This window comes from Dermacentor silvarum, chromosome 9 (assembly GCF_013339745.2).
Source record: "Dermacentor silvarum isolate Dsil-2018 chromosome 9, BIME_Dsil_1.4, whole genome shotgun sequence".
NCBI classification, from domain to species: Eukaryota; Metazoa; Arthropoda; class Arachnida; order Ixodida; family Ixodidae; genus Dermacentor; species Dermacentor silvarum.
The window spans coordinates 130,819,043-130,842,066 of record NC_051162.1 but is presented as its reverse complement, the minus strand read 5'-3'; the positions used below and the strand labels follow the sequence as shown (position 1 = coordinate 130,842,066).

The 23,024-nt window shown below is 42.9% G+C and overlaps 1 protein-coding gene across 1 annotated transcript in view; it reads right to left on the bottom strand.

Annotated features, from left to right (window-relative positions):
• LOC119464316 (lysosomal-trafficking regulator-like) overlaps window positions 1–23,024 on the bottom strand; it is a 95,247-nt gene that overhangs the window by 7,545 nt on the left and 64,678 nt on the right. Inside the window, 15 exon segments of the mRNA XM_049656185.1 lie at window positions 1,462–1,618; window positions 2,971–3,071; window positions 4,374–4,507; window positions 6,656–6,754; window positions 9,120–9,259; window positions 10,696–10,890; window positions 12,253–12,436; window positions 14,644–14,861; window positions 15,817–15,957; window positions 16,515–16,726; window positions 17,907–18,151; window positions 20,223–20,375; window positions 21,233–21,279; window positions 21,373–21,434; window positions 21,513–21,618. Of these exon segments, the coding sequence (XP_049512142.1) occupies window positions 1,462–1,618; window positions 2,971–3,071; window positions 4,374–4,507; window positions 6,656–6,754; window positions 9,120–9,259; window positions 10,696–10,890; window positions 12,253–12,436; window positions 14,644–14,861; window positions 15,817–15,957; window positions 16,515–16,726; window positions 17,907–18,151; window positions 20,223–20,375; window positions 21,233–21,279; window positions 21,373–21,434; window positions 21,513–21,618 (2,194 nt within the window).

The window sequence follows — 23,024 nt, the reverse complement described above, 5'->3', positions numbered from 1 at the left end:
TTCATCGCGTAACACTGGTGTATTGAGGCGAAGCTGACTTTCGGAAACCGGCATTATGCAAGGTGCCATGCTTTCCGAGCTTCCAAGACATTGGTGAGGATTACTAAGGCGGAGTCTGCTCCATTGCTAACAGCAGTGAATTGTTTCAATGAAAAACACTGTACTGAACAAAAAGAAGCTTGGTAGCGAACGTCGAAACAGCTGGGCCTAGCGTTGCCACGGTGGTAACTACGGCTGCGAGCGGATCTGCGTGCGCGAGAGCGCTGGTTCGAGGAGGCGAGATAATCAAAATGACGGCGGTGGCGGCCATGATTAATGCCATTTTGGGACTGCAGTCATGGCAGAAAGTCCGGAAAATCGGACGGCAAAGGTTTTTTCCGTCCGAAATTTCAGGTGTTTTTATACATTGACTCTATGGGCTATGTGGCGGTGCCGCGATGGTGTCTGAATTATCGGGCATGTCCAAAAAATCAGGCGTTCGGAAAACCGGTCATTGACTGTATATAAAAAACAAGCTGAGGCAAAGACTGGCAGTGAAGTACGCAAATTTCATCACGTTGAAGTGAATCTTGGGGGGACCAAGTTCGTGAAGTGTCAAGCTTCCCAAACTTCACAACCTCGGAAAGTAATTGCAAGAGAACCGTACAATAAACATGTGTCCAATTGCCATGGTGACTGGGCGCCACTAAAGTTTGCGTTCCGGCCACCAGACGCCGCTTGCATGCTTCTTGACTATGAGTGTGAGTGGAATAAAGTCGCCAGGCTTTCTAGGCACTTGACACAGAATAGAATGCTACCATCTTTAGTGCAGAGAGCTGTCATGTGGTTCAAAAAGCAACCATGCAGCACGAAGAAGTTGCAACTAGGGCAAAGATTAACAAAGTTGGCGATGGTAACGCCACTGCATCCTCACAGTTTGGCGCTTTCTTTGATGACCAATGTCCAAACGATTCGAGAATAGTCTGTGTTGTTTTTCTTTACTTATGTTTTTTCGGTGCGAAAATCATATGATTAACACTTTATTTTTGGTATTTATAACTCATTCAGTGTTGCTAATTAGAAAATGTTTCAAATAAAGTTGTTCCTAGAGCATTGTCTTAAGCTTGCAATTGTCTCAGGTTGCTTTTTTTATATATATTTGAATGGAACACTTTTTTCAATTGCTATAAGCAGTGTTAGATATTAATTCAGGCCACTACAAAGTAACAAGTCACTGTTGCACTTACACAAAAGTTGCTGTTCCAAGAAACTGGACATTCAATTCCGTTTAATTTGTTTTCAAATTCACTCTGGCTAACAAATGGAAGTTCTTGGGATGTAGTTTATCAACAATTTGTTCAGGGAGAATTGGAAAACTGGTAAATGCACGTTTGTCTGAAAGTCGAACCAGCAACCCGTACAAAAAGCTGGCCGTGCCAGTACAAAATTCGGAAGGCTGCAATCCACGGGTGGCCAACCTACCGAATGCACCCGTCCTCACAGCCGGCAGCGAGCACATTGATGGAGGTGCCCTCGGGAGCAGCAGAGTAGCAGACGGCTCCAATGGCCACGTCTGTGCTCAGCTGTCCCACGCGGGCACCATTGATGGTATGAACTCGAAGACAACTGCCAGCAGAGCCTGCAAAATATCCAAATTGAGAAAGGTAGAAGGGGCATTGTGATAAGCTTGCCAGAAGCAGACAAGAATATTTAGGACAAGTAAAAAGAAATTGAAAAAGCATAAGGACAAACGTGTATGTCCCCTAACTTCACCTGTGCCTTCAATGCTTAAGTGCTCTTAAAGAACCTTCGTGCCTGCTTTACTCAATATGTGGCAGCCCTTTCTCATAGTACTCTAACTATCTCGCATTGCTATGTGAAAAGGCCATCACCTGCATGCCATCACTACTGCAAGGTGACTAACCTGTATGCACTCAGAACATTGAACTTGGCACTTCATTGGAACTCCAGAAAGTGGACAGCAGCACTGATTTTTTAATGAAGTGGTCACCATGCATGCTTCACTGACACTACCCCAGCAATTTCAGAGCAAAAACTTCGTAACCAAGCACTTTCAATGTCCACTCAAAAACACTGGAGTGAAGGTGCATTGTTCAAGCAATTCCTTGTCATAGAGGAGCATTATTAAAACAGAGTGTCCTCGTTAGTAAAGGAGCAGCGCTGTCCTCCACACTGTGAAGTAAAGAAAAAGGTTTGGTTCAAGAGCCCTTCACAAATGCGAGGGTTAATGTCCTTCTTTTACTATAATTTCAACAAGTGAAAAAGACTGGCCCAAACACTTTAAACACATTGAGTCACTCACCAAAACTAATAAAATTCATAACAATTTTCAAGTCATAGTAACAGATCTTTAAAACATGCCAAAATCACTAGATGAGGGATGCCCGGCTATTGCCAGTACATTGTTGTTCATGCCTACATATAAAAAGCACTGCAGTTCAGTGGTTTCCACAATCTACAGACTTTCATGGACAAGAAAAGAAATCAGCAAGCACTTTCTGTTCTGGCCTCTTTGTTCATGAATTGTGAAACTTCCCTAAATTTAGTGTGCCTTTATATTAGTGGGTTGATATGTTACAGACAGTTATTGACACTTTCCACAAATAGGTATGCACTTGTGATGCGCTTTATTGCTCGTGTCATGTCATACCAGCTTTTCTGTGTTAAAAGCTGGAGTAAGTAAAGAAATCCATCTCGGCCAAACTTTCCAGTTCCTTTTTGGCCTTTTTTTTTTCACTAACGCTGTCAGCAATAGTATGCACTCTGCTATTAGAGTTAGAACTGTAGCACAATTCTCGCTGCACTGCCAAAAACCTGCGCCATCTCTAGCGGGAAGCAAAAGAACTTATTTGATCACACGATTGATCACGGTTTACACAAAATAGATTCCGCTACATTCGCATGAGGCCCGACTCAACAAGCGCAAACAGTTCAAAATGCAGACATGTAAAAATGATGATTTCTGACTACCTTCAGTGGTCTCTACAGTGGCAACATCTCCAAGAGTGCTGCTAATGCAAGCCAGTACGATGGGTGAGCTCCCGGCGATCAACGTGCGAACATACTCGAGCCTGCAATGAAAGTGAATGAGAGCTAGTTAACAGAATTTCAAGATGGACACTTGAAACTACTTCATTCGCAATGTGTCAATGATAAAACTTTTTGTGGCAGATGGGTTAGGCTGGGTGACCTCAGAGAAGCATCCGATGCTAAAAGTACTTGTTGTTGGCCTATTTGGTACTTGGTGAAAGCTTTGTATACCATATTCATTTGAATATAAGTGAACCTTTTTTTTTATGTTATTAAAAATGAGAACCTATATTCATGACCAATGAGTCTCGACCTATATTCGTGAACAAAGGTAGCAAAAGTATCGAGCTAACATAGTTTCTCTGTCGTACCCACTGTAAAACCAGTATGAAATTATCCAGATGTTTGGGGTGTTGCCAGCGAAGCATGTGGCAAGGACGACTTCCCTGGAAGTTCCGGCTTGTGGCATCTGCTAGCACGACGGCAGCCGAGCTTACGGTAAATAAAGGTGTGTCATGTTCCAAATTTTGTATTTTTGTAAAAATATATGGGTCCACCTATATCAGAAATTATGTTTTTATTTCTCAGCAAGTTCAGAACATGAGGGTCGACCAATATTCGTGTTCGACCTATCTTCAAGTAAATAGAATAATTGCCACTAAAAGGATACATGCAGTCATTCCACTGCAGTGCCTGCATAAGTGGAACATCTATTTTCCTGCGTGATTACGATTTTGTGGCTTAATTGCCTCATAACTTCAGCTTGTGAGTTCTTTGTACGCTCATATCTACTATATATTCTTGTGCGTGAGACACACATGTTCAGGACACTCCTTTTAAATCTTTTCCCATCTAGCAAGCCATACATTTTTTAAGTACAATCAGCTGAAGACCATCGATACTCCTTGTCCTGTTCCCTTCTTTTTTAAAAATAGCTACAAGTATCAAAAAATGTTAGTAAAGCTGTTAAATGGGCTAGTTGGTTGCTATTCCCGATTCACGTCACCGGGGCGATAGAATCGGGACACAAACAGAAGATGCCGACATCACAAACACTGGGTCTCAGGTGGCATCGCAAAGAAAGAAATGGAGTATGTCAGTCAGGGGTTGAGAGGCACACATGTGCAGTAATAATGCTGTACATATTATGGTACTTGCTTGGGTAACTTTGTTAGTTATTCAGTTGTAGCGACCAGCGTTTGCAATGTTTGCGTGACCTTTTTGTGTCCCGTTTGTATCAATCTGGTAATATAAATCAAGAATCAAAAGTGTTAAGCTTCCAACTAGCCCAGCTAACAGCATTAGCAGTCAGCTTGTAAAGCCAGGCATGCTACCATCTCTACCTGTTGAGATCCCAGGCAATGCAGGATCCGTCGCGACTGGTTGTGACCACCAGCCCAAAGGCTGTACAAACTTCGACCCTCGTGACCGCGTCTGTGTGGCCTAGCAAACAAGTGGGCCGGGAAGGGTGCTCCACCTGTAAAAGGCAATGAAATGCATGTCCACACATGTTTTTTACTGCTGCATAAGTGGAACAATGTCCAGAGAGTAAAAAAGTCAACCACGTTGGTTTCAAGAGAATGCATGCTTGCAAACTCTGTACAATTTAAAAAGCAATGCTATAGGTCATGATGGTTGACCACGTGACAAAATGTTAGCTATCAACCAGCCATTAATTTACAGTTACAGCAAGAACATAATGCAGATTTTCTGTACGTTCTAATTGCTGGTATGAAAAAATTCTCCACACTGCATTTTTAACCATGTTCAAAAGGTAACTTCCCTTTTTTTCTTATCTCCAATATCACCTTTCAAAATTTAGTGAGCTTTACCACCAGGTGTATAAATTTTTGTGAAAATGCCAATGTCCTAATACTTCTGGGAAAAATTGTGAAGATGAGCACCAGCGAAAAAAAGAAATCGAAAGTGCAGGAAAGAAGAAAGGAGGTGACAGTGTAAAGCGATTGACCGTTTGAAATAAACAATTCAATTCACCAAGTCAGGAAGCAAATTTTAAAAAAGCACCCTTTAATACACAAGTTCTTACGTAAAAAAGGTGTACAAAATTCGTTGTCTTCGTTATTCCAGCAAATTAATGCACATTACATCCAGATGCGAAAAATATATTAACACATGTGGTTTATTCCTTCTATTCACCCAAAATACTGTATTTACTCGCACAATGAACGCACTTGCATAATGAATGCACCCCCAACTTTATTCGTCAGAATTTGTTTTTGTTTTTTTTCTCCCGCATAATAAACACACCGTGAACTTGCTGCCGTGAAGTAGGAGAGACACAGCATGATTCGGCATTTGATATGGCATCCGGTGGGTACGATTGTATCGGGCGCCGTATCGGACGCCGAATCGGACGCCAAATCGTACCGTGTGTCACCTACATTTATTGCTATAGCAATCATATGGACACTCCAGGCGCATTTTTACTGTTGGCGCCGACGACTACGGCTCAATCTCCCACGTTCGAGGGAGAAAATGTGCCGTATTCCATCGCGCGCATGGCGGCGGGGGGAGGGGAGGGAGAGGGGTGGCGCAGCAACTGTGTATCGCGCAGTCGCGGGTGCCCTATCTTGAAAGCGATCTGCGTCAGGGGCTGAGCCTAGGTGCAACAGCAGCTTATACCTTTGTGCGTGCTCCGTTCTCGTCGCTAAGTTTGTGTTGAACCGATACACGGCCCAAAACTCACTTCGCTCGATGTCACTGCCACGCTTCCTGACGCCAGCATTTTGACAGCGAGGGTCCGCGGTCATCGAGTGTGATGTGTTCATGCTTGCCTGTGCACGCTGACACCATGCTTGTTAATCTACATTGTTATCGAATGTTTGCAAGTTTATACCACCAATAACTCTACTATCCTTAATTCGTGTAGCTGTCTACGCATTTGCTATCGCAATCGATGGTTCGCCTTTAGAGTGAAACTGCAACTTTTTTAGAGGTGGCTGCGGAAAAAAAATCCAGAAAATTTTACCCCGCATAATGAACGCACCCCCCAACTTTGCACATATTTTTCGGGAAAAAAAGTGCGTTCATTATGCGAGTAAATACAGTAATAACGAAATACATCTGCTTCCGTAAAAAGATACTTTCCCTCGGTACACGTGTACGGTTTGAACGCAATCATCTGAATGGATGATAACAAAATGAGTGGAAAGCACCAAAAAATGTGCTTAAGTGCCAAAAGTGAAACTCATGAGGTTCATATCCATCAACCAAGTTGACTGGAAAATTGAGCCCGAATAAATTACACAGACACATGGAACACACGAGCACAAGCACTTGTGTTTTTGTGTAATTAATTCGCGCCAAGTTTTCCAGTCAACATGTCAGACCACCTAGCCTAACATTCAGTCCTTCAGTCAACCAAAGCAGGAGAAGGTGTGGTCTGGACAAGTGTGGCTAGTCTTTGGCGATACTTTTACAAGCAACTAGGACGAGTACAGCTCAGGATTGGCAACGAGGTTAACTACAGCCACTTTGCTCGGCGTTCTCCATTATCTTTAGATGATTGATTGATTTAACTTCCCAAAGCAACATGGTAGGTTCTGCCCAAATCGGAATGCAGCCATCACAGCACATCAAAGCCACTGAGCCACAGTCTTCATACCTTTGAGTTTGCAAGCTTGATTTCATGTGCAGTCAGAAGACCTGAAGCATATCCTATGAAGACAAGTGGGCAACCAGGGGCTGTGGCACATGTTGATACCTGTGGCAAAACAAATAGTGCACATAATGTCAGAATGCATGTTCCCTCAAACCAAACGCACGTCATCTTGAATTCTGCCTTGGTAAACGCAACCCACGGAGTACTTGTGCAAAAAACTTCTTTTCTCGCAATATGGGAGGCTTCTCACATTTCTCTAGCATGCTTTTCCTTCACCCATGTACACACTACCCAATTGATTAAGAGGGGACAATGGCCTAGAATATTTTTTATTTTTTTTTAGTTTCCGAGTTAATGTAACAAAACTTGGTTATCTGGTTCAGTTTTTCATGATGATTTCAAAAATGCAATTACTTTTTTTTGTAGGTACAATAACAGAGAAACTACTTTTCATGGGGTTAATTGGGTAATATTGACACATGCCTAGAAACTACAAAGCATAGGGCACACAGGGGTAGGAGTACACTTTTGACATGATAATTTTTTGTTATCCTATAGCAGTTTGAATGTGATATTGCAAACATGGCCACTTGATGCTCCAATTTGCAAAATTAAAACTTTTCAGAGACCTAAATAAAAATTCACTTCTGCCCCTGTGTGCTCTACAGATTCAGCTACAAGTCCCAACAAAAATTGTAGCTCTAGCTGCTCTGAAGGCAGAGATATAGTGTTCGGAAGTTTGCAAGGGAACCAAAACTTCAATTTTCAGAAAATGAGAAAAACTAAACAAGCTCATTTTTAGTAAACAGGAACACAAAATGTAGGAATATTTGCAATTCCACTGTGATCAGTAGGCACCAGGAACATAGTCCTTCTGGTTGCAGTCACTGCGATCAGAAATGTAGTACGGTAGTTGCACGTCCGAAAAACATTTCTTTTTTTTTTTTTTCGCATCAACATGGCCAAAATTCAGCTCACAGGTGTGATATAAAACAGTATTACGACTAAAATATCAATCCGGGATGCGTGAAAATTTCCAAGAACACACGTTGGTTGCTGTAGAATCCAAAAGTGGCATTTAAAAAAAAGTTTTCACAAATTTTTGGTCTTTTAACCCTTTAACTGCCACTACCGAGATAACTCGTGAAACCAGTTACCACCCACGCGCACCCCCTGCTACTCCCGAGTATACTCGTGTTGCTTTTTAAACTCACTCCCTGCCACTCCCGAGACAACTCGTGCAAAAAAAAAATTGCGTTCATGTCCCGCAATCTATGTAGAGGTCACCTAAACACATAGAACTTGTAAATTAAATTTTAGACAACAGATGGAGCGCACGTGTTTACACCCGCGTCGCTTCGTCTCAGCAGAGCGCACCAGCCATGGCGAGTCAGCGCGCCATGTGCGTCCCCGCTTTGATGGACGAAGAAATTCAAGAACTGCTGATGAATATCTTTACTACATGTCCTGCAGAGTAACATGGTGCATTACTAGCATGAAATTTGCACTGAACCAACGTGAAAAAAATACCCGGCAGGGGGTGAGGAGCAGTCAGAAAAAAAAAAAAAAACGGCAGTGAAAGGGTTAAGACCCATGTCCCCCCTAAGCTTTCCAAACAGTCAATTCTCAGCACCAATGTGCACATAATATGGTGTTCAATAGCATGTTTTTCACCACACAGTCAACTGACACCAAGAGGTATGCAACTTATCCATTCCTACAGAATAAAAACAGCACAGGCCCTACAGTTTTGCTAACACATGCACCTGGCCTGAGGTGACCTTCGAGCTGCAAGCTTGCCTGTTCCTGCCAAGTTTCGTCCGCATCCTAAAGACAAGCAGCGCTTTCCAGATCCCTGCACGTAACTGAATCTAAAGGTAATTTTCACCTTGTTATGGAAACCAAAAGTCAGAAGTTCAGGCTATGTGGCTGCCCTTTTCTGAATTCGCAAGTGCACTTTTCTGCAGCAAGTTTGCCCAACTAATTCAGAAGGACTAACTGTCAGGCTAGTTGGTCTGACATGTTGACTGGAAATCTAAGCGCGAATATATTACACAAGGACACCTAGAACATATGAGGACAAGCAATTGTCCTCGTCTGTTCCATGTGTGTCTGTGTAATTTATTTGTGCCTAGATTTCCAGTCAACAAGCCCAATTAATGGCAGCACCAATTGCAGTTCACATGAAGACAAAGCCCCGCACATGCTGGGGCTTGTCTCTTGCGCATGGTTTCATCATAAGAACCACAAGTTTGTTTTCGTTTTCAAAATACAAGCAATCTGTGCTTGTACACCATGACTGCAAAATGGGTTACATTGCCATTAGCCTGGCAGCGTGCTTCGTGAGAAAGCCAGCTTTACAATAATAAAAGAGGTCCTGTGGGCTTTATTTTTAAATGATGGCAGGCGGAATAGCCAAGAATGCACGGTAACAGCACATTGTTCAGAAGCACATGCATGCACCCACCATGTCGCCGGGGCATGGTGAAAGCAACGGTTGGGCTGGCTCATCCTTCTGAAGTTTGAGCCGAACAAAGCCATCTGCATGCTGCCATGACACAAGTGCTGTGCTCTGGATGTACGTCTGTAGAGCAGCCTTTGAGCCTCCTGAAGATAAGAAAAGAGAGCACAATTGGTCAAGGAACCAATCTATGTTTAAGTGTAGTTTCGTACAATGCAATCGCCAACCGATTTTTTGACACCTGATCTTTCAGACCTGCCTGATTATTCGGCCTTCCCCACAGCACTGCCACCTACTCCATAGAACCAACATACTATAATGGTGACCAAAATTTCGGACACCATGTGATGTGTCACTCAATTTCTTTTTAACTGTTCCCTGCACGCAATGCTGTAAACAGTAGCAGCTGTTAATGAAGTTGTCTCCATTCAAGCTGTTGACTATCCCCTCACTTTTGTAGTCGAGCTGACCCATTTGGCCTTGTCATATTCATACCTGTAGACTACACCAGAGAATGGGTGTGAAATCATGTGCTCAGGCTGGACTGGTGGCTGCGTGTGAGCTTGGGCAGAGAAAACCTGGGTGCACAAGCGATCGTGCAACCACCTAGTCAATCTGCATTCTGTGTGGAACGGCATGCGCTAACGTGTGTGGGCTAAAGCTCCAAACTGAATTTGCGAAACATAGCCTAAACTGACAGCGTCATGCTGCCAAGGTCGCATGCGCGATACAGTCAAACTTCGATATAATGAAGTTGTACTTGCAGGGAAAAATTTCGTTACATCAAGAATTTCGTTATATGGAGGTTTGGTTAATTCAAAAGAACTAAGATGGGGAAACAAAATAGTTTGTTACATCGCGAATTTCGTTAAATCGAGGTTAGTTATATTGAGGTTTGACTGTATTATCTGCTCTTCGTGACAACACATGACGCACATCAGGCTGTTCAACAGGTGAATATGAAATGCACCCATGGCCTCGACAATCCCGAAACTTCAAGCAGATATTACTTTAATGAAGCACAACACAGAGAAAAATTACTGCAAACAAATTTGCTGGCATTGTAAAATACAATGAAATTGATTTTACAGCTAAAATTTGTTTTTGCATATTATTGTGGCCCCATCAGTTTCCGACTGCACTACCTAGAGGAAATGTGGCGGTAGCTTCTGTGAGAGCAAAGGGCCAATGGAATGCCAGGATATGGAACTGACCACTCGGAACACATTCATCTGGTTCATACAGAGCGCTGCACTACAGCTCGGAGCACTTCGGAGGAATTCTCGTCTGTAAGCTAGGAGTGCAACCAAGGTCCACAGAACTCCAATCACATTACTCCTCTGACTACTCATGGAGCAGCTGTCAGCTCGGCCATGCTTTCTCTAGCTACGAAGTCAAGAGGCCTCCACATCGCCATAGACCAAATAGAGCGTAATCGAGACCAGTAGAGTGCACCATAAGGAAGACATTGTTGGGTGATGCAATGTGGACACCACCTATTGTAAAAAAAACTCCGTAGTGCTCAGTAAAGAAAAAGCTCTCGCTCAAAGCCAAGGTGGCCTTCCAACTACGTCCAACCTACCGGAAGAGTGGCTGTAGGTGAGGAGCAGGCAGGAGTGTGCGGGCAGGCCCCAGACATCGTTTGTGCGAAGCGACACCAGGTGGCTCACGGGGCTCTGATCCTTGTGGGTGCTGCGCCACAGCACCAGCCGCGCGGCCGGCTTGCTGGGGCTCCCAACGTAGCTGCCCCAACACAGCCCTCGCACCTCAGCCATGGCTGCCTGCCAACCGAGCCGAGCAAGAGTGATGTATGTCGTGTGCCATTATGAGAGGAAACAATAGGTCAGAAAAGTGCCAAGAGAGGGATTCTTCAAACAAGTACCATGTTGCAAGCAGCAGAAGTGACATTCCAACCTAGATGTCTGCAGTATGCATTATTTGAACATAAGTTAAATGTTCCCTTTCATACTAGTGCACTGTACAATTCGCATCAAAAGATTAAAGATTGCGAGAGCTGGAAAAAAAAAAACTAATTTCTGAGCAGTTTGTACCATAGCCAGTAAAACCACACATGTTGTTTGCATGCGCTAGTACATGCTGCGAAATTGAATAGCACGCTGCACTGCCCAGGCTGTTGATTATTCAGCTTTTTATCAGGTCCTACGGTCCATAAACTTGTGCTTCCTGCCAGAATACAACAAGAAAAGACAGAGTAGAACATCTACTAAACTAAGCTGCTCAAAACTGTAATATTCAATCGGGGTGGTGGTGGTGTTAGCGACCATTGAATCGCATTCGAGTCTTGGAGACAACACCATGGATAATTGACTTCTAGTGAGACCTATCAGGCACAAGTTCCTTAGGCTCGGAAGGGTGTCTGCTCAAGGGTGGAAGAATTCCATCCATTCATCTTGTGCAGTGCCGGGCTCATTTTCCTTTGCTTTTGAATTTAGCTAACATTACATATTTTTCCCCCCTTCAGCTAGTAGTGCGCATGACATGGCATAAGAAAGAAAGCTTGTTTCATGGCCCTTGCGTCAAAAAAATATTTGTGTTCAGTATTTATTTAGGGTGTAACTGAGCGTTAAATGCACTACAGCCGTAAAAATTAGCATTAATGAATTAATCACCCGATTACCACATAAGTTGGAACCAAAAACACCCCTCCGATATTAAGAAAATTATTTGTCCTTTTTTCTACCTTGAATTTCGTTCCCGCATAATAGCATCTGCTAGATTCTAGCACCCCCCCCCCCATACTTTGAAATATAAAAAAATTAACCCCTATGCATCCATATCAAGAATAAATCACTTGATAGTAAGCACTGCACATTGTCTGTTGGGCGTGATGTGCATGCCTACCCCCTATGTCTGACTCCATGCTGTTGCAACTAGCCTTACATTTCCCCATTATTAAATCGTCACGTGTTCCTCTAAATGGACAACCACTTCATTGCGAAATCAAGCACGAATGTGATGAACAAGTTCATGGAGGTTTGGGCCCTACATTAAATCAGAGGAGACACGAGTAGCGTGAGATGACAGCAGCTTTCTTCCACGAAGCGAGGCTTAGGCCACAGGCTAACTCTTCCCCTAAGTTTTCCATGGCAACAGCTTCGTCGTCTGCAACCACGCATACTTGCCTGGGCCGAAGAAGAGCTTGCAGCACTGCGCTGGTTATCAGCCAGGCTTAGCGTGACCAGTGGGTGCGGGCTACTGAACAGCTGCTTGGGCATCTGGCCGTAGGTGCGGATCATGGTTTCCAATGCCATCTGTGACACCGTGTCATTGGCCACCGAGCTCACATCAACACCATAATACGTCTGCATTGGGGAGGACAACAGGAAAAATGCAACACAGAAGATTTAACTTGTGATAGGAAACATTCTGCTGCAATTCTTATAAGATTACTTTGGTCTCTCTGCAAATAACAACAAGAAATGCTTAACCAGAAAATTAACAGTGCAAAAGGTCTCCTGAAAGATACCTGACAGTAATGTCTTGTAAAAGTATGTAATCTAAACTTACTTATTTAGTGTTGCTGCTGGGTATCAATACGAAGTATTGACAAGAGAAGTTTCAGTTAAGCAACAAAAAAGTTACATTTGTTTCTCATTACATTTGGTCACTCACACCAGGTGACAGGCTCTAACAAAGCAAAGCAGATGTACCATAGGCCCACTGTTACAGTGTTTATCTATCAATCAGAGCTGAATTATGGCATGAAGGCATGCAGAATGGTATGCAGAGTGTTTCAGCGTACACTTTCAAAAAATATTTAAAGGTTGCCTGTGGCAGATAGCACAATTCTAGTTCATGGGCTGGTCTACTCGAAGAGGCGGACATTACTTGCACAAAAAATTGAAATGCATGATCGATTAATTGACAAAAAGTCACTAATGAAGTTTTTAACTAATTACCTAATGACCCATATTGCAATTTACAAATTCTAGCCGTGGAGTTCGCAAGGCGGATCCACTTGGAACGAATTCTCAGGATGACACTAGTTTCGAGATACTAATTTCCGAACCTTGCAGAGAAATGCATTGGTGTTCCAGTTACTTTTGCGCTTCAATGCATAAAACGACATTTTGTTAAGAAAGTAACTGGAACGTACCAGTTACTTTGTGCTTTATTGCATAAAACGTTTTGTTAAGAAAGTAACTAGAACGCCAATGCATTTCTCCGCAAAGTTGAGGAATTAATATATCCAAACTGGTGTCATCCTGAGAATTTGTTCCAAGTGGATCAGCCTTGCGAACTCTGTGGCTAGAATTTGTAAATTGCAATATTGGCCATAAGGTAATTAGTTAGAAACTTAATTAGTGAATTTTTGGTAATTAGTCAATTATGCATTTAAATTTTTGTGCAAGTAATGTCTGCCTCTTCGTGTAGGCCAGCTCATGAACTAGAATTGTGCTACTATCTGCCCCAGGCAACCCTTAAAAATGTTTTGAAGTGTTCGCTGAAACACCCGGTACGGTAAAATGTCATTACAAGAGACACTCAGTTATAAGAGATATTTGAAAATGGTCTGGTTGGTTTTCCTATGTTCGCCATGTTAACAACATCGCATACCAGAGACATTGTTGCACGAGACACTCTGTTACTAAGGACAACTTTTTTAGGTCCCTAGAGTAAATTCTTCACTATTTAGAAGAGAGACAACCCAGCCATGCTCACGTAACACGGCCAACGTCGTACCAACCTGTATGCGCTGCAATTTTCATTCCCTTGGCTCAATTCTGTTCCGTTCCGCAGCCTGATGTCATTCCTCGCACGGTTGCGACTACAAATTGCACTGAATTTTCTGTCATTATGCTTTTATGATCGCTGTCGCACTCCCACACTGACTCTACGACAGAGTACCATTGAGTTGGATTTCCATCACAGCGTCTGCAGCGTTGGTAGCTTTGTATGCCGGTAGTTGGACTCCGGGGCATCACCAGGTTTCCATTAGACAGCTCTGTTCGGGCCAAAGCTGTTTAAACACACTTTGATGCTGATGTACAATAAATTGGTCTAGTCTGACTACTCAATGTTTTTAGAATTTTTGGTTGCAAGAGACCTTGGTTACAAGAGACATGTTTCCCGGGTTCCTTGAGTGTCTCTTGTAACGAGGTTTTACTGTATATTAATGCAAAGATGGAAGCCTAATGCATTCTGTCTGCTATTTCTTGTTCTCCTAATAGAGTAGAAGTGTTTGTGTTATGATGACTTACTACGAGCTAGGTGTTTCCTTTATGAATGGACTGTACTTGTAAGAACAGAAATTCATTACTGTAGATGTTGAGATACAACATAACTTAGTGAAAGATGTAAAATGAAGCAAAAGGCTGTTAGTAAAGGGACAACTGTGCTTTTTGGTACGGGAGCACGAAAAAGTGAACAAGTTTCTGTCACCTGCTCAAACTGTTTACAGCAGTTAACTTAAAATCCACACAGTGAGTCCATGAGTTCTTGACTGGTGTACCGGAAGTCACCACGTGCAGAAGAGCCATAAAAGCAAACACAATAGGATGAAACTCACTGCAGGATGAAAGACATTGATGGCCTCCTCTGCAGCCTTTCCCGTCTGCTTGTAGCCAAAGACCAGGTCAATCCAATGGCCCAAGTGCTCTGTCACGTAGTCCGACTCCAGGGCTTGCCGGTGGATCAGGATGAAGAGGCGTGGGTCACCGCGACACCAAGGAGGTAACAGCACGTCAGAGACATATTCGCCTGTCTGCCGCTTGCCATAGTCAAAACCTGCATGCCAGCATTACAGCAATCTTGCATATGCAGCAGTAGTTCAGTAGACTCCACTTAAGAGGAAAACAGAGCTTTATGCTTATTTATGAACATTTAAAAAGCAGCAATTCTCATTCACATTGCAATGTTGGCTTTGAAGCCATTCTGTGGTATTGTACATGATGTTTCACTTGTGAGGTCAATATTTCACACCTTTTAGCAAAATCCAACATTTGAATATCATTCCCAAGCATTATATTTTGCAAAATAGATGCATATATGATGCCAGCAAACTGAACGTGGCACACAGTGCTCATTGTCCACAGGACGAATAACTCACAGACTGCAGTGAATTAATGAAAATTAGAAGAATTAAGTTCTCATAGTAACTATGTTGTCTACAATATGTGATATGTGTTGAGATGGATTAAACCACCACCATTATCCCTAACTTATCTTAAGTTCACTGCATGAAAAAGATTTCTCCTAAACATCTCGAATGACTCCTGTCCTGCATCAACCAAACCCACTTGATGCTTGCAAATTTCCTAATCTCATCTCTCCATTCAATATCTTGATGCGCTCAACCATGCTTCCTTCTCCAATTCGTATCTACTCTGTTAGATTAAAAGATCACTGGTCATCTTTTCCATGCATAACATCGCCTATCCAACTCAGTGTCTTCTCAGCTAGAACGTCATCTACTTGCATCTTAACTCTTATCATGCCGCAGTCTTTCTATCTCTCAACATTATGCTCATCATTGTTTTGTCTACTGCTTTTTGAGCAATCCCTAGCTTCCATTCAACTTTCTTTGCTGGCCTTCAAGCTTCAGCGAATACTGGCAGAATACAGTGGTTATCTGGACAAAAGAAGCCATCACAAAAAAAAAAAAAAAAAACGCAGAATGTAAGTAACAATCACACATATCTAATGCCACTGCAAATAAAGACCAGAACTGTCTTCAACTCACCCTGCATGTTCACAAGGAACTCGGGCAGGAAGAAAAATTCGGGAATCAGTTCCTTGACGTCAGTTGTGGACTCGCTGCTTGCCAGTCGCCAGGTCGTGTGAATGCTGTGGAACGTGCGGTCGGGAAGGTCAAACTGCTGGTCTGCACGAAAGAAAATCGAGGCGGGAGCAAGCGGTTTGCATGTTTGAACACCGTTGGGCTCTTGAAATATGCTGAACTAACGCAGTTGTCCATAGTGTGTGAACAAACTAAAAGAGAGTGGAGTAGGCTGTAAGTGACACTCAACTAAAACTGTCCACTAGCTACTACTTTAATTAAAACAAAAGGGAAGTTTACCTCCCTCGGTTAAAACTGCACTATTTTCAGAGCACTTCTGCCTTCCTCACATTTGTTGTCAGTTTCGGTTGTTTCCTCTTCATTCCTTGTTTCTTTAACTTGTGCTCTTTGCACTGTATAAAATTGTGACAGGCTTTCAATAAACATTCCGCTGAACAGCATTTGTGCCACCATTACTTCCTCACTGTAACATGAACATATTCCAACACAAACGGTTCCCCATGCTTGTCCACCATGACAAACAGAGCATGTTGACATTACAGAGAGGACTAAGTATGATTTAAGGAGATAAAACTTCAGCATGCTAATTCGGTGGGTAAATAAGCATTACTCCAACTCGGCAATGCAAACCAAGCATGTACCTTGGTAGGTGAGGAACATCTGGGTGAAAGGTGGCAGTCGGACCAGGAAATGGAGCACGGTGCCGCTGTTGCTGTAGTGCGAACCGTAGTGAAATGGACCCAGCCATGGATGGAGCCGCTCCGACGGAGCACTTGCCCGTTCCATACGGTAGTTGCGCCGGTAGTGCTCTTCGCGCGCTAGATCCTGTACTGCCATGGGACGCTCCAAGCACCTGGGCAAGTAACAAGACACCAGGCAATACAGAGACGGGCGTAAGGATTTATAAGAGTTCCCGAGTCACTGCTCAACGGTCCTCTTTTAAGAATGTTAGACGGGTGCTTCTGTCTAACAAGTGAAGTCTGCGACAAATTTGGCATGAATCACTATTTGTTTGACAGGAACTGTGATTACTGCAAGATAACCTGACCACTTGACCACATTTCAGAAGTTATAGCCTTGCGTAAGTATTGCACTCAATGACGAATTCTAATGTTATTATTTTGCAGCAGGAACACGCTGCAAATTTGAGTGAAAATAGCGTATAAAAAACATACTCAAACATTGAAAAGAAGAACAATACACATGCTTGTCAGTGTGCCCATCCATGTGCATATGCATGTGTTTACAGGGCTGGAAGAGAGGGAATTGCACTCTGCTTGACAACTAAGTTTACAAATCAATTCATACACTAACTGGCTCAGCTTTCAGTTCTACCTCTAACTAGTAATCCGCCGCCTCAAGTAAGCAAAACAAACACTAAGTGATTCAGCTTTCAAATTAAAAGATTAAGGCACTGCGATGGCATTTCTCAGACTGGATTCTGCGAAGTGACACAAAACTACCATGAGTAACAATATTCACTGAGTACTAACACGTGCTGTTTGTTATTCGGGCATAGGACAAAAAAAACAAGGAATGCATGAAGTACCAGTGCATCAGGCCACACAGAATGCAAGCTTGCAGCAATGTACACCTGTAAGAAAAGGTACGCAGACCACAGGCTTGCCAGTCAAACTGAATGCAGTTATAATTAAGATGCACAAACTAAAATTGAAAACTGCAGTGGGAAGTTCATTGCCAAATTTGGAGAGCAGTTCTCAATTTCAAGTAATATTCATAGCTGGGAAAAAAATTAAAAATCTGCTCGCAGAATCCGTGGTTCATATAAACTTGCTCAGGGAGGTACTATACTATGATGTCATTCGACTGTACCAAAAAGCCAGTTGTCATTTAGGCAGCGATTTACACTAGCAGGCAATGTTTTCTAAGTCACTCTGAGTGCTTGCGACATGGTTAGGTTATGAATGTACCAAAGAGCGCACCTTTTGATTTCCAACATTTCACGAAATAAAAGCCTTAAGTCCTTCTGACAAAATGCCACAATTGACAGAAATGGTGGATGTAGAACCTACCGAAAGCTGGCCGAATCCCGCAAGTCCAGTATGTCGTCAGCATAGTTTGCAAGCACAAATGGAAACACTGGGTACTGCATGAGGTCATTGAATGAGCGGCCAGCCAGCTTGTTCAGCTGTGTAAGGTAGTCGAAGTTGCTCAGGCACCTCTCCTGCCAGCGATGACTCAGCGACTCCAGCGATTCTGATGGCTCCAGATCCAGGTAAGGGCACTGCCACAGCTGGCGGCAGAATTCATTTCGATCCTGACAAAGAGAAAGAAAAGCAAAAGAGACAGTTGGCAGCCTACATCACGCTGAGCAAAGTTTCGATTATACATACTTTGGTTAGAATCAGTAGCAGCAATGAACCAGTATGCAATGCTTATTTCATGCCTCTCTTGCTGATACAATTTGCAGACGCACCCTCTAAACCAAGAAAGATGGATGCAGTATTTTTCTCCACTGTGTCTGTAAAACTACCTATATTTGTAAACACAGTGGCATTCCAATAAAAATAATGTTAGGCGGCACTTGTCTTATGGCTTTAAACTGCCACAGTGTAGCATTATACGTACAAGCCTGACCTACACTAGGTGGCAATTGAATTCAGTAAAAGCTCCGTGCACAAGACTGCACTGCATTGGCCCTCTGTGCTACCACGCTCCAAAACATGAAGATGCCAATGTTGAAAGAAGCCTCCTCCACTGTGATATCACAGAAATGAGATAACGTGATTGGCTGGCACACCTACACACATTCTCTCTTGGAGTTGGACATCACTGTGTTTGCCATTGCCTTCTTAAGTGGTCACCAATTGAAGTAATGAGAATCATCTTTCCTCCACAATGTGCATAAATCTGTCAATAAAATAGCAGAAACAATACCACCTTATTAAGACGCTAACCCCACACCAGCACCTTTCAGTACTATACAAACAAATTAGGTGCCTGAATCAGATCAAATACCAATTCATTAGTGCAGCACTTTTGGAGCCTCTTTGGAAGCAGAAGTATAGCTATGAGAAAAAGCATGACTAACTTCTGACTTAAAACTATGAAAATGAAGCTTTCTTTTCTTATGAAAGGGGCTAACAGCTAAACATGAAACTACCACACTGTCATAATGAAATGTTAACAATGCTTGGTGACTTGACCACAATTTTCTTTACACTGCTATGATGTAGTGCAGATGAATTCTGCAGCCAAAAACTGATAAATCAAGCAATAATATACCGGGAGTAAAAAATGAAGCACACATACATATCACAGAACGCCACACAAACTTGCTACCATTGCCTTCTCACGGCTTCAACACTTTGAGGACCGGCACATTTAGTCTGATGCATTTAGTTTGACACATTTAGTGAGCAGCAACAGCCGGTCTAGGAAGTTAAGATACATACCGTGATTAGTTTTTTTACATCAAGCAGGACATTGTTATATATACTACAGCTGCACCTATAGCAGAGCAGAAAAATTCAACAATCCATGCTTCTGTCCTACTCTGTCCTATCATGTCCCATCTATACTCTTTGTGTCAAAGTGTTTTCAGTGCTGGTTTATTCTTCCAAGATGAGACCACCACCACCATCATCATCATCATGGTCATAATATTATTAAAGTCTAACTACAGGAGAAAGGCTTGTCCCAGCCATTTCCAACTCTCCCTGTTTTGTGTCAGTCTGCAAATTTTCTAATCTGATAACAGCACCTAATTATCTGTTGTCATCAACTGCATTTCCCTTCTCTTGACAACTTTGTTACTTCAACAGACTACCAACAGTGGCCTGAATCAGTTACCCCCCTCAAGGTATTACGTGACCTGCCCAACTTAGCTTGTCTATTTTCGAGACAAGTGTTCAAGAATGTCCTGAATTCCAAATGCCATGTCAACCAATGGCCAACGCCTAATTTGGGACTGTCCAGCACGCACAGAAGTACGAGCCAAACACGTCGCTGCGGCCACGATCAAGCAGTACGAGAGCTGCATCGAACCAGCAGCTCACAACACAACCAGTGATCCATACTTGACTGTGACATCGTACACATCCAGTTAGCCTTGTGACAGTGGCTCAGTGCCAGTGGCCCCGTATGTTCCCTTCCCCTCAATACCCTTCCCAAAATGAAGCTATCCCTATGTCAATGAACATATATGTGATACCAACTTCAACTGCAACATCACCCACTCATGTTTGCCCTCTAATCCATGCTGCCGCCTTCCAATCTCTTAATGTTATGTTTATCATGATGATAGGCAAGAAACTTCACTGAAGAGTTGTAAAACTGCTAAACTACCCAGGATGCAAAGCAAGCGTGATAGGCTCTGTAAAAGTTACCTGTGTTGTGTGAAAGGCTAGCAACGCAGTGACTCCATTACGTAGGAAAAGTTCAAGCGCACTGTCGCGGAGCCGAAACCTTCGCAGGAGAACCTCCTGGACATCCTTGTAAGGCCACACCTCGTGCCTGGCTTCAACCTCGCCCAAGGATCCCTGAAACACAAGTAAAGCAGTCAGCAGCAAAAAGAAAAGAAAGAAAAAAAAAACCATGCCAGACATGACTGATTACTAATTTTCAAACGATACAACGTAATTTTTTTTTTTCAGCAAACTCAATGGCAAGACTCAGTTTGGTTTCATTTAACCAATCAGGCTCACTAGCCTGTTACATTCCGTTTACTGTGCTATGCTGTTTACTGTGCTATGCTGGACAAAATAAATGAAACTGACATGCACGGTTTTGTCCTTTGTGTAACAGTATTGCGCAGTAAACAGAACCATGTCATACCAGCTAGCCCCAGTCGAAGGCTTATTGGCCTGTTATGACAGATCGCCGACTACTCGAAAGCATATCTGCTATACGTGAGGTTTCTAATATCACGTATTCCTATACGCTCAATGCAGGCTGGAGTACCTACTGAATTCAACCCAATCATCTCAATAATAATAATTGTCATTCTACTAGTAGATTCTGGATTTTTATGCACCAAAACTACGACTTGATTATGAGGCACATCGTAGCGAGGGACTCCGGGTTAATTTTGACCCCCTGGGTTTCTTTAACGTGCACCCAATGCACGATGCACGGGCGTTTTTGCATTTCACCCCGATCGAAATGCAACCGCCATGGCCAGGATTTAGTAAAAGCTAAAGACAGTTAAATAACATTCCAGTTCATCTGACCACACAATGCATAATAACAAATACAATAGGTGAAATGACCTCCATGTATGAGCAATAATTGAGTGAACCAGTTCCCTTGATTATTACTCATATAAGGCAGACATGCTCGTCGGACAATAAAAATGTTTCTTCTCTCTCTCTCTCTCCACCAGTTCCTTGAAACTCACCTGGTATTTTCCAAGTTGGTCAGGCACGAACTGGAGACTGGTTTCGCCTGTGTTGAATTAGACATGAGGAAAACTCTCATTACTACAGAAATTTTGCTACAGATCTGACAACATGGAGAACAGAATTTCTGATGGCTTACCAAGCAGTACTTCTCCGGGCATGTCTGACGAGGGGCAGATCTTGATGCATTTGCAAGTGTGGCTGCGAGAAATTTATGTCAGTGAGGAAGTAGCCACGAAGAAGCTAAACACGCAAATTTTTAATGTGAGTCAGACTCACGTGATCCTTTCATTGATGTACAGATGGTGCAAGAAAGCGGCAGACTCCATGCGCGAGGTGTCCGTGTCATAGAGAAAGTGCAGAGGTGGCAACGTCACCTTCTGGCCTGAACAAAAATGATCAAACACAACCTGTCAACACTGCAAGTCCATCATGCAAATGTAGTGGTTTAATTTCAGAAAAAACTTGAATTCCTATTCTTGCCTTTCAAATACATGGGAAAGGCAGAAAATGCTCCAATTAGACAATTGCTCAACTAATTTGAACAAGGTTTGATGCATTTAGGACAAAAAATGTCAAATTCTCGGAATATTGAAAGCAGTTTCTTGATTTAAAGGGACCCTGAAACGATTTTTTCGATATTGTATAAATGTACTGAGTCGTTAGGGTAGGTCCTTCTGATCATTAAGCGACACATTTAAGAGCTCCTCGTAAAGGGTGTAATTTATTATAAGGTTTTAAAAATGTGCATCGCCACTGATTGCAGTGGCGCCACTCCCCTGAGTTTTCAGCCGCCCCCTCACAATTGACATAGCCCAATTGACGTCAGTTGGACGAGCTATCCGATTGGCTACCCAGGTGACGTCATCTATAATTTTCCCAACTTTATGGTGAACATTGTTCATAACAGTTGGAATATTGATCAACTTGTTTCTCTAAAAAAGATGACAGAAAGAGAATACACAACAATTTATCACTATACAAAAGCACTTCCGGCACATAGGAAGTGGCGCCTGCTTGTGCTACAACATTCTCAGTGTTGATGCGAGCTGTGCTGTCAGTGTTGGTCTCGAGCTTTCTTTTCGTGAGCACTATAGATCGCCCTTGTTATGTTGTGGGCTGCCAATCTAGTGACTGGCGAGGTCAAGTTGCAACGTCATGTCCCTCTGCAAAGCAACATGTAAGCGGAGTGGCTGCAGTGCATCAGGAGATCAGTATTTGATCAGCGCCAGCATCTACGCGTCTACGTCCGTCACTTTATGCTGGAGGATTACCACCGCATAGAGAGTATCAGTACCAGCATTTACCAACATTTCGGTAAATGCAGGAGGATTGGGCGTTTTGTCAGACGGGCAGAGGCGCCAATGTGAGTGGTATGCACGGAGCAGCCACCTGGTGGCACAGAGCTCAACCAGACAAACACAGAGTTAATACAGCAGTAACCAAGCGTATTCTACTTAGCTGCTGGTGCAAACTATTGGCAGCCGCATAATCGTGAACACATTGTCTTTTTAAATGTTTAAAATGTTTTACACTTGGTTACAGTTATATTAGCTTTGTGTTCAGCTGGTTAAGCTGAACAATAAGCTGAAATATTAGCTGAACGTTAAGCTGAAATATTATGCCTTTAATATTTGCGAGATGCAGACGAGAAGGAGGTTTGCGAAGATGAAGGAAGCGAAGGATTCAGAAGAAACACTCGGCCAGTGTGTAAGACCGCACAGGATGGTGGTGCCACCTCTCGGTCCCTCTTGTAACATCCACTTGTACAGGGTGCGCTCGCTGATTTGT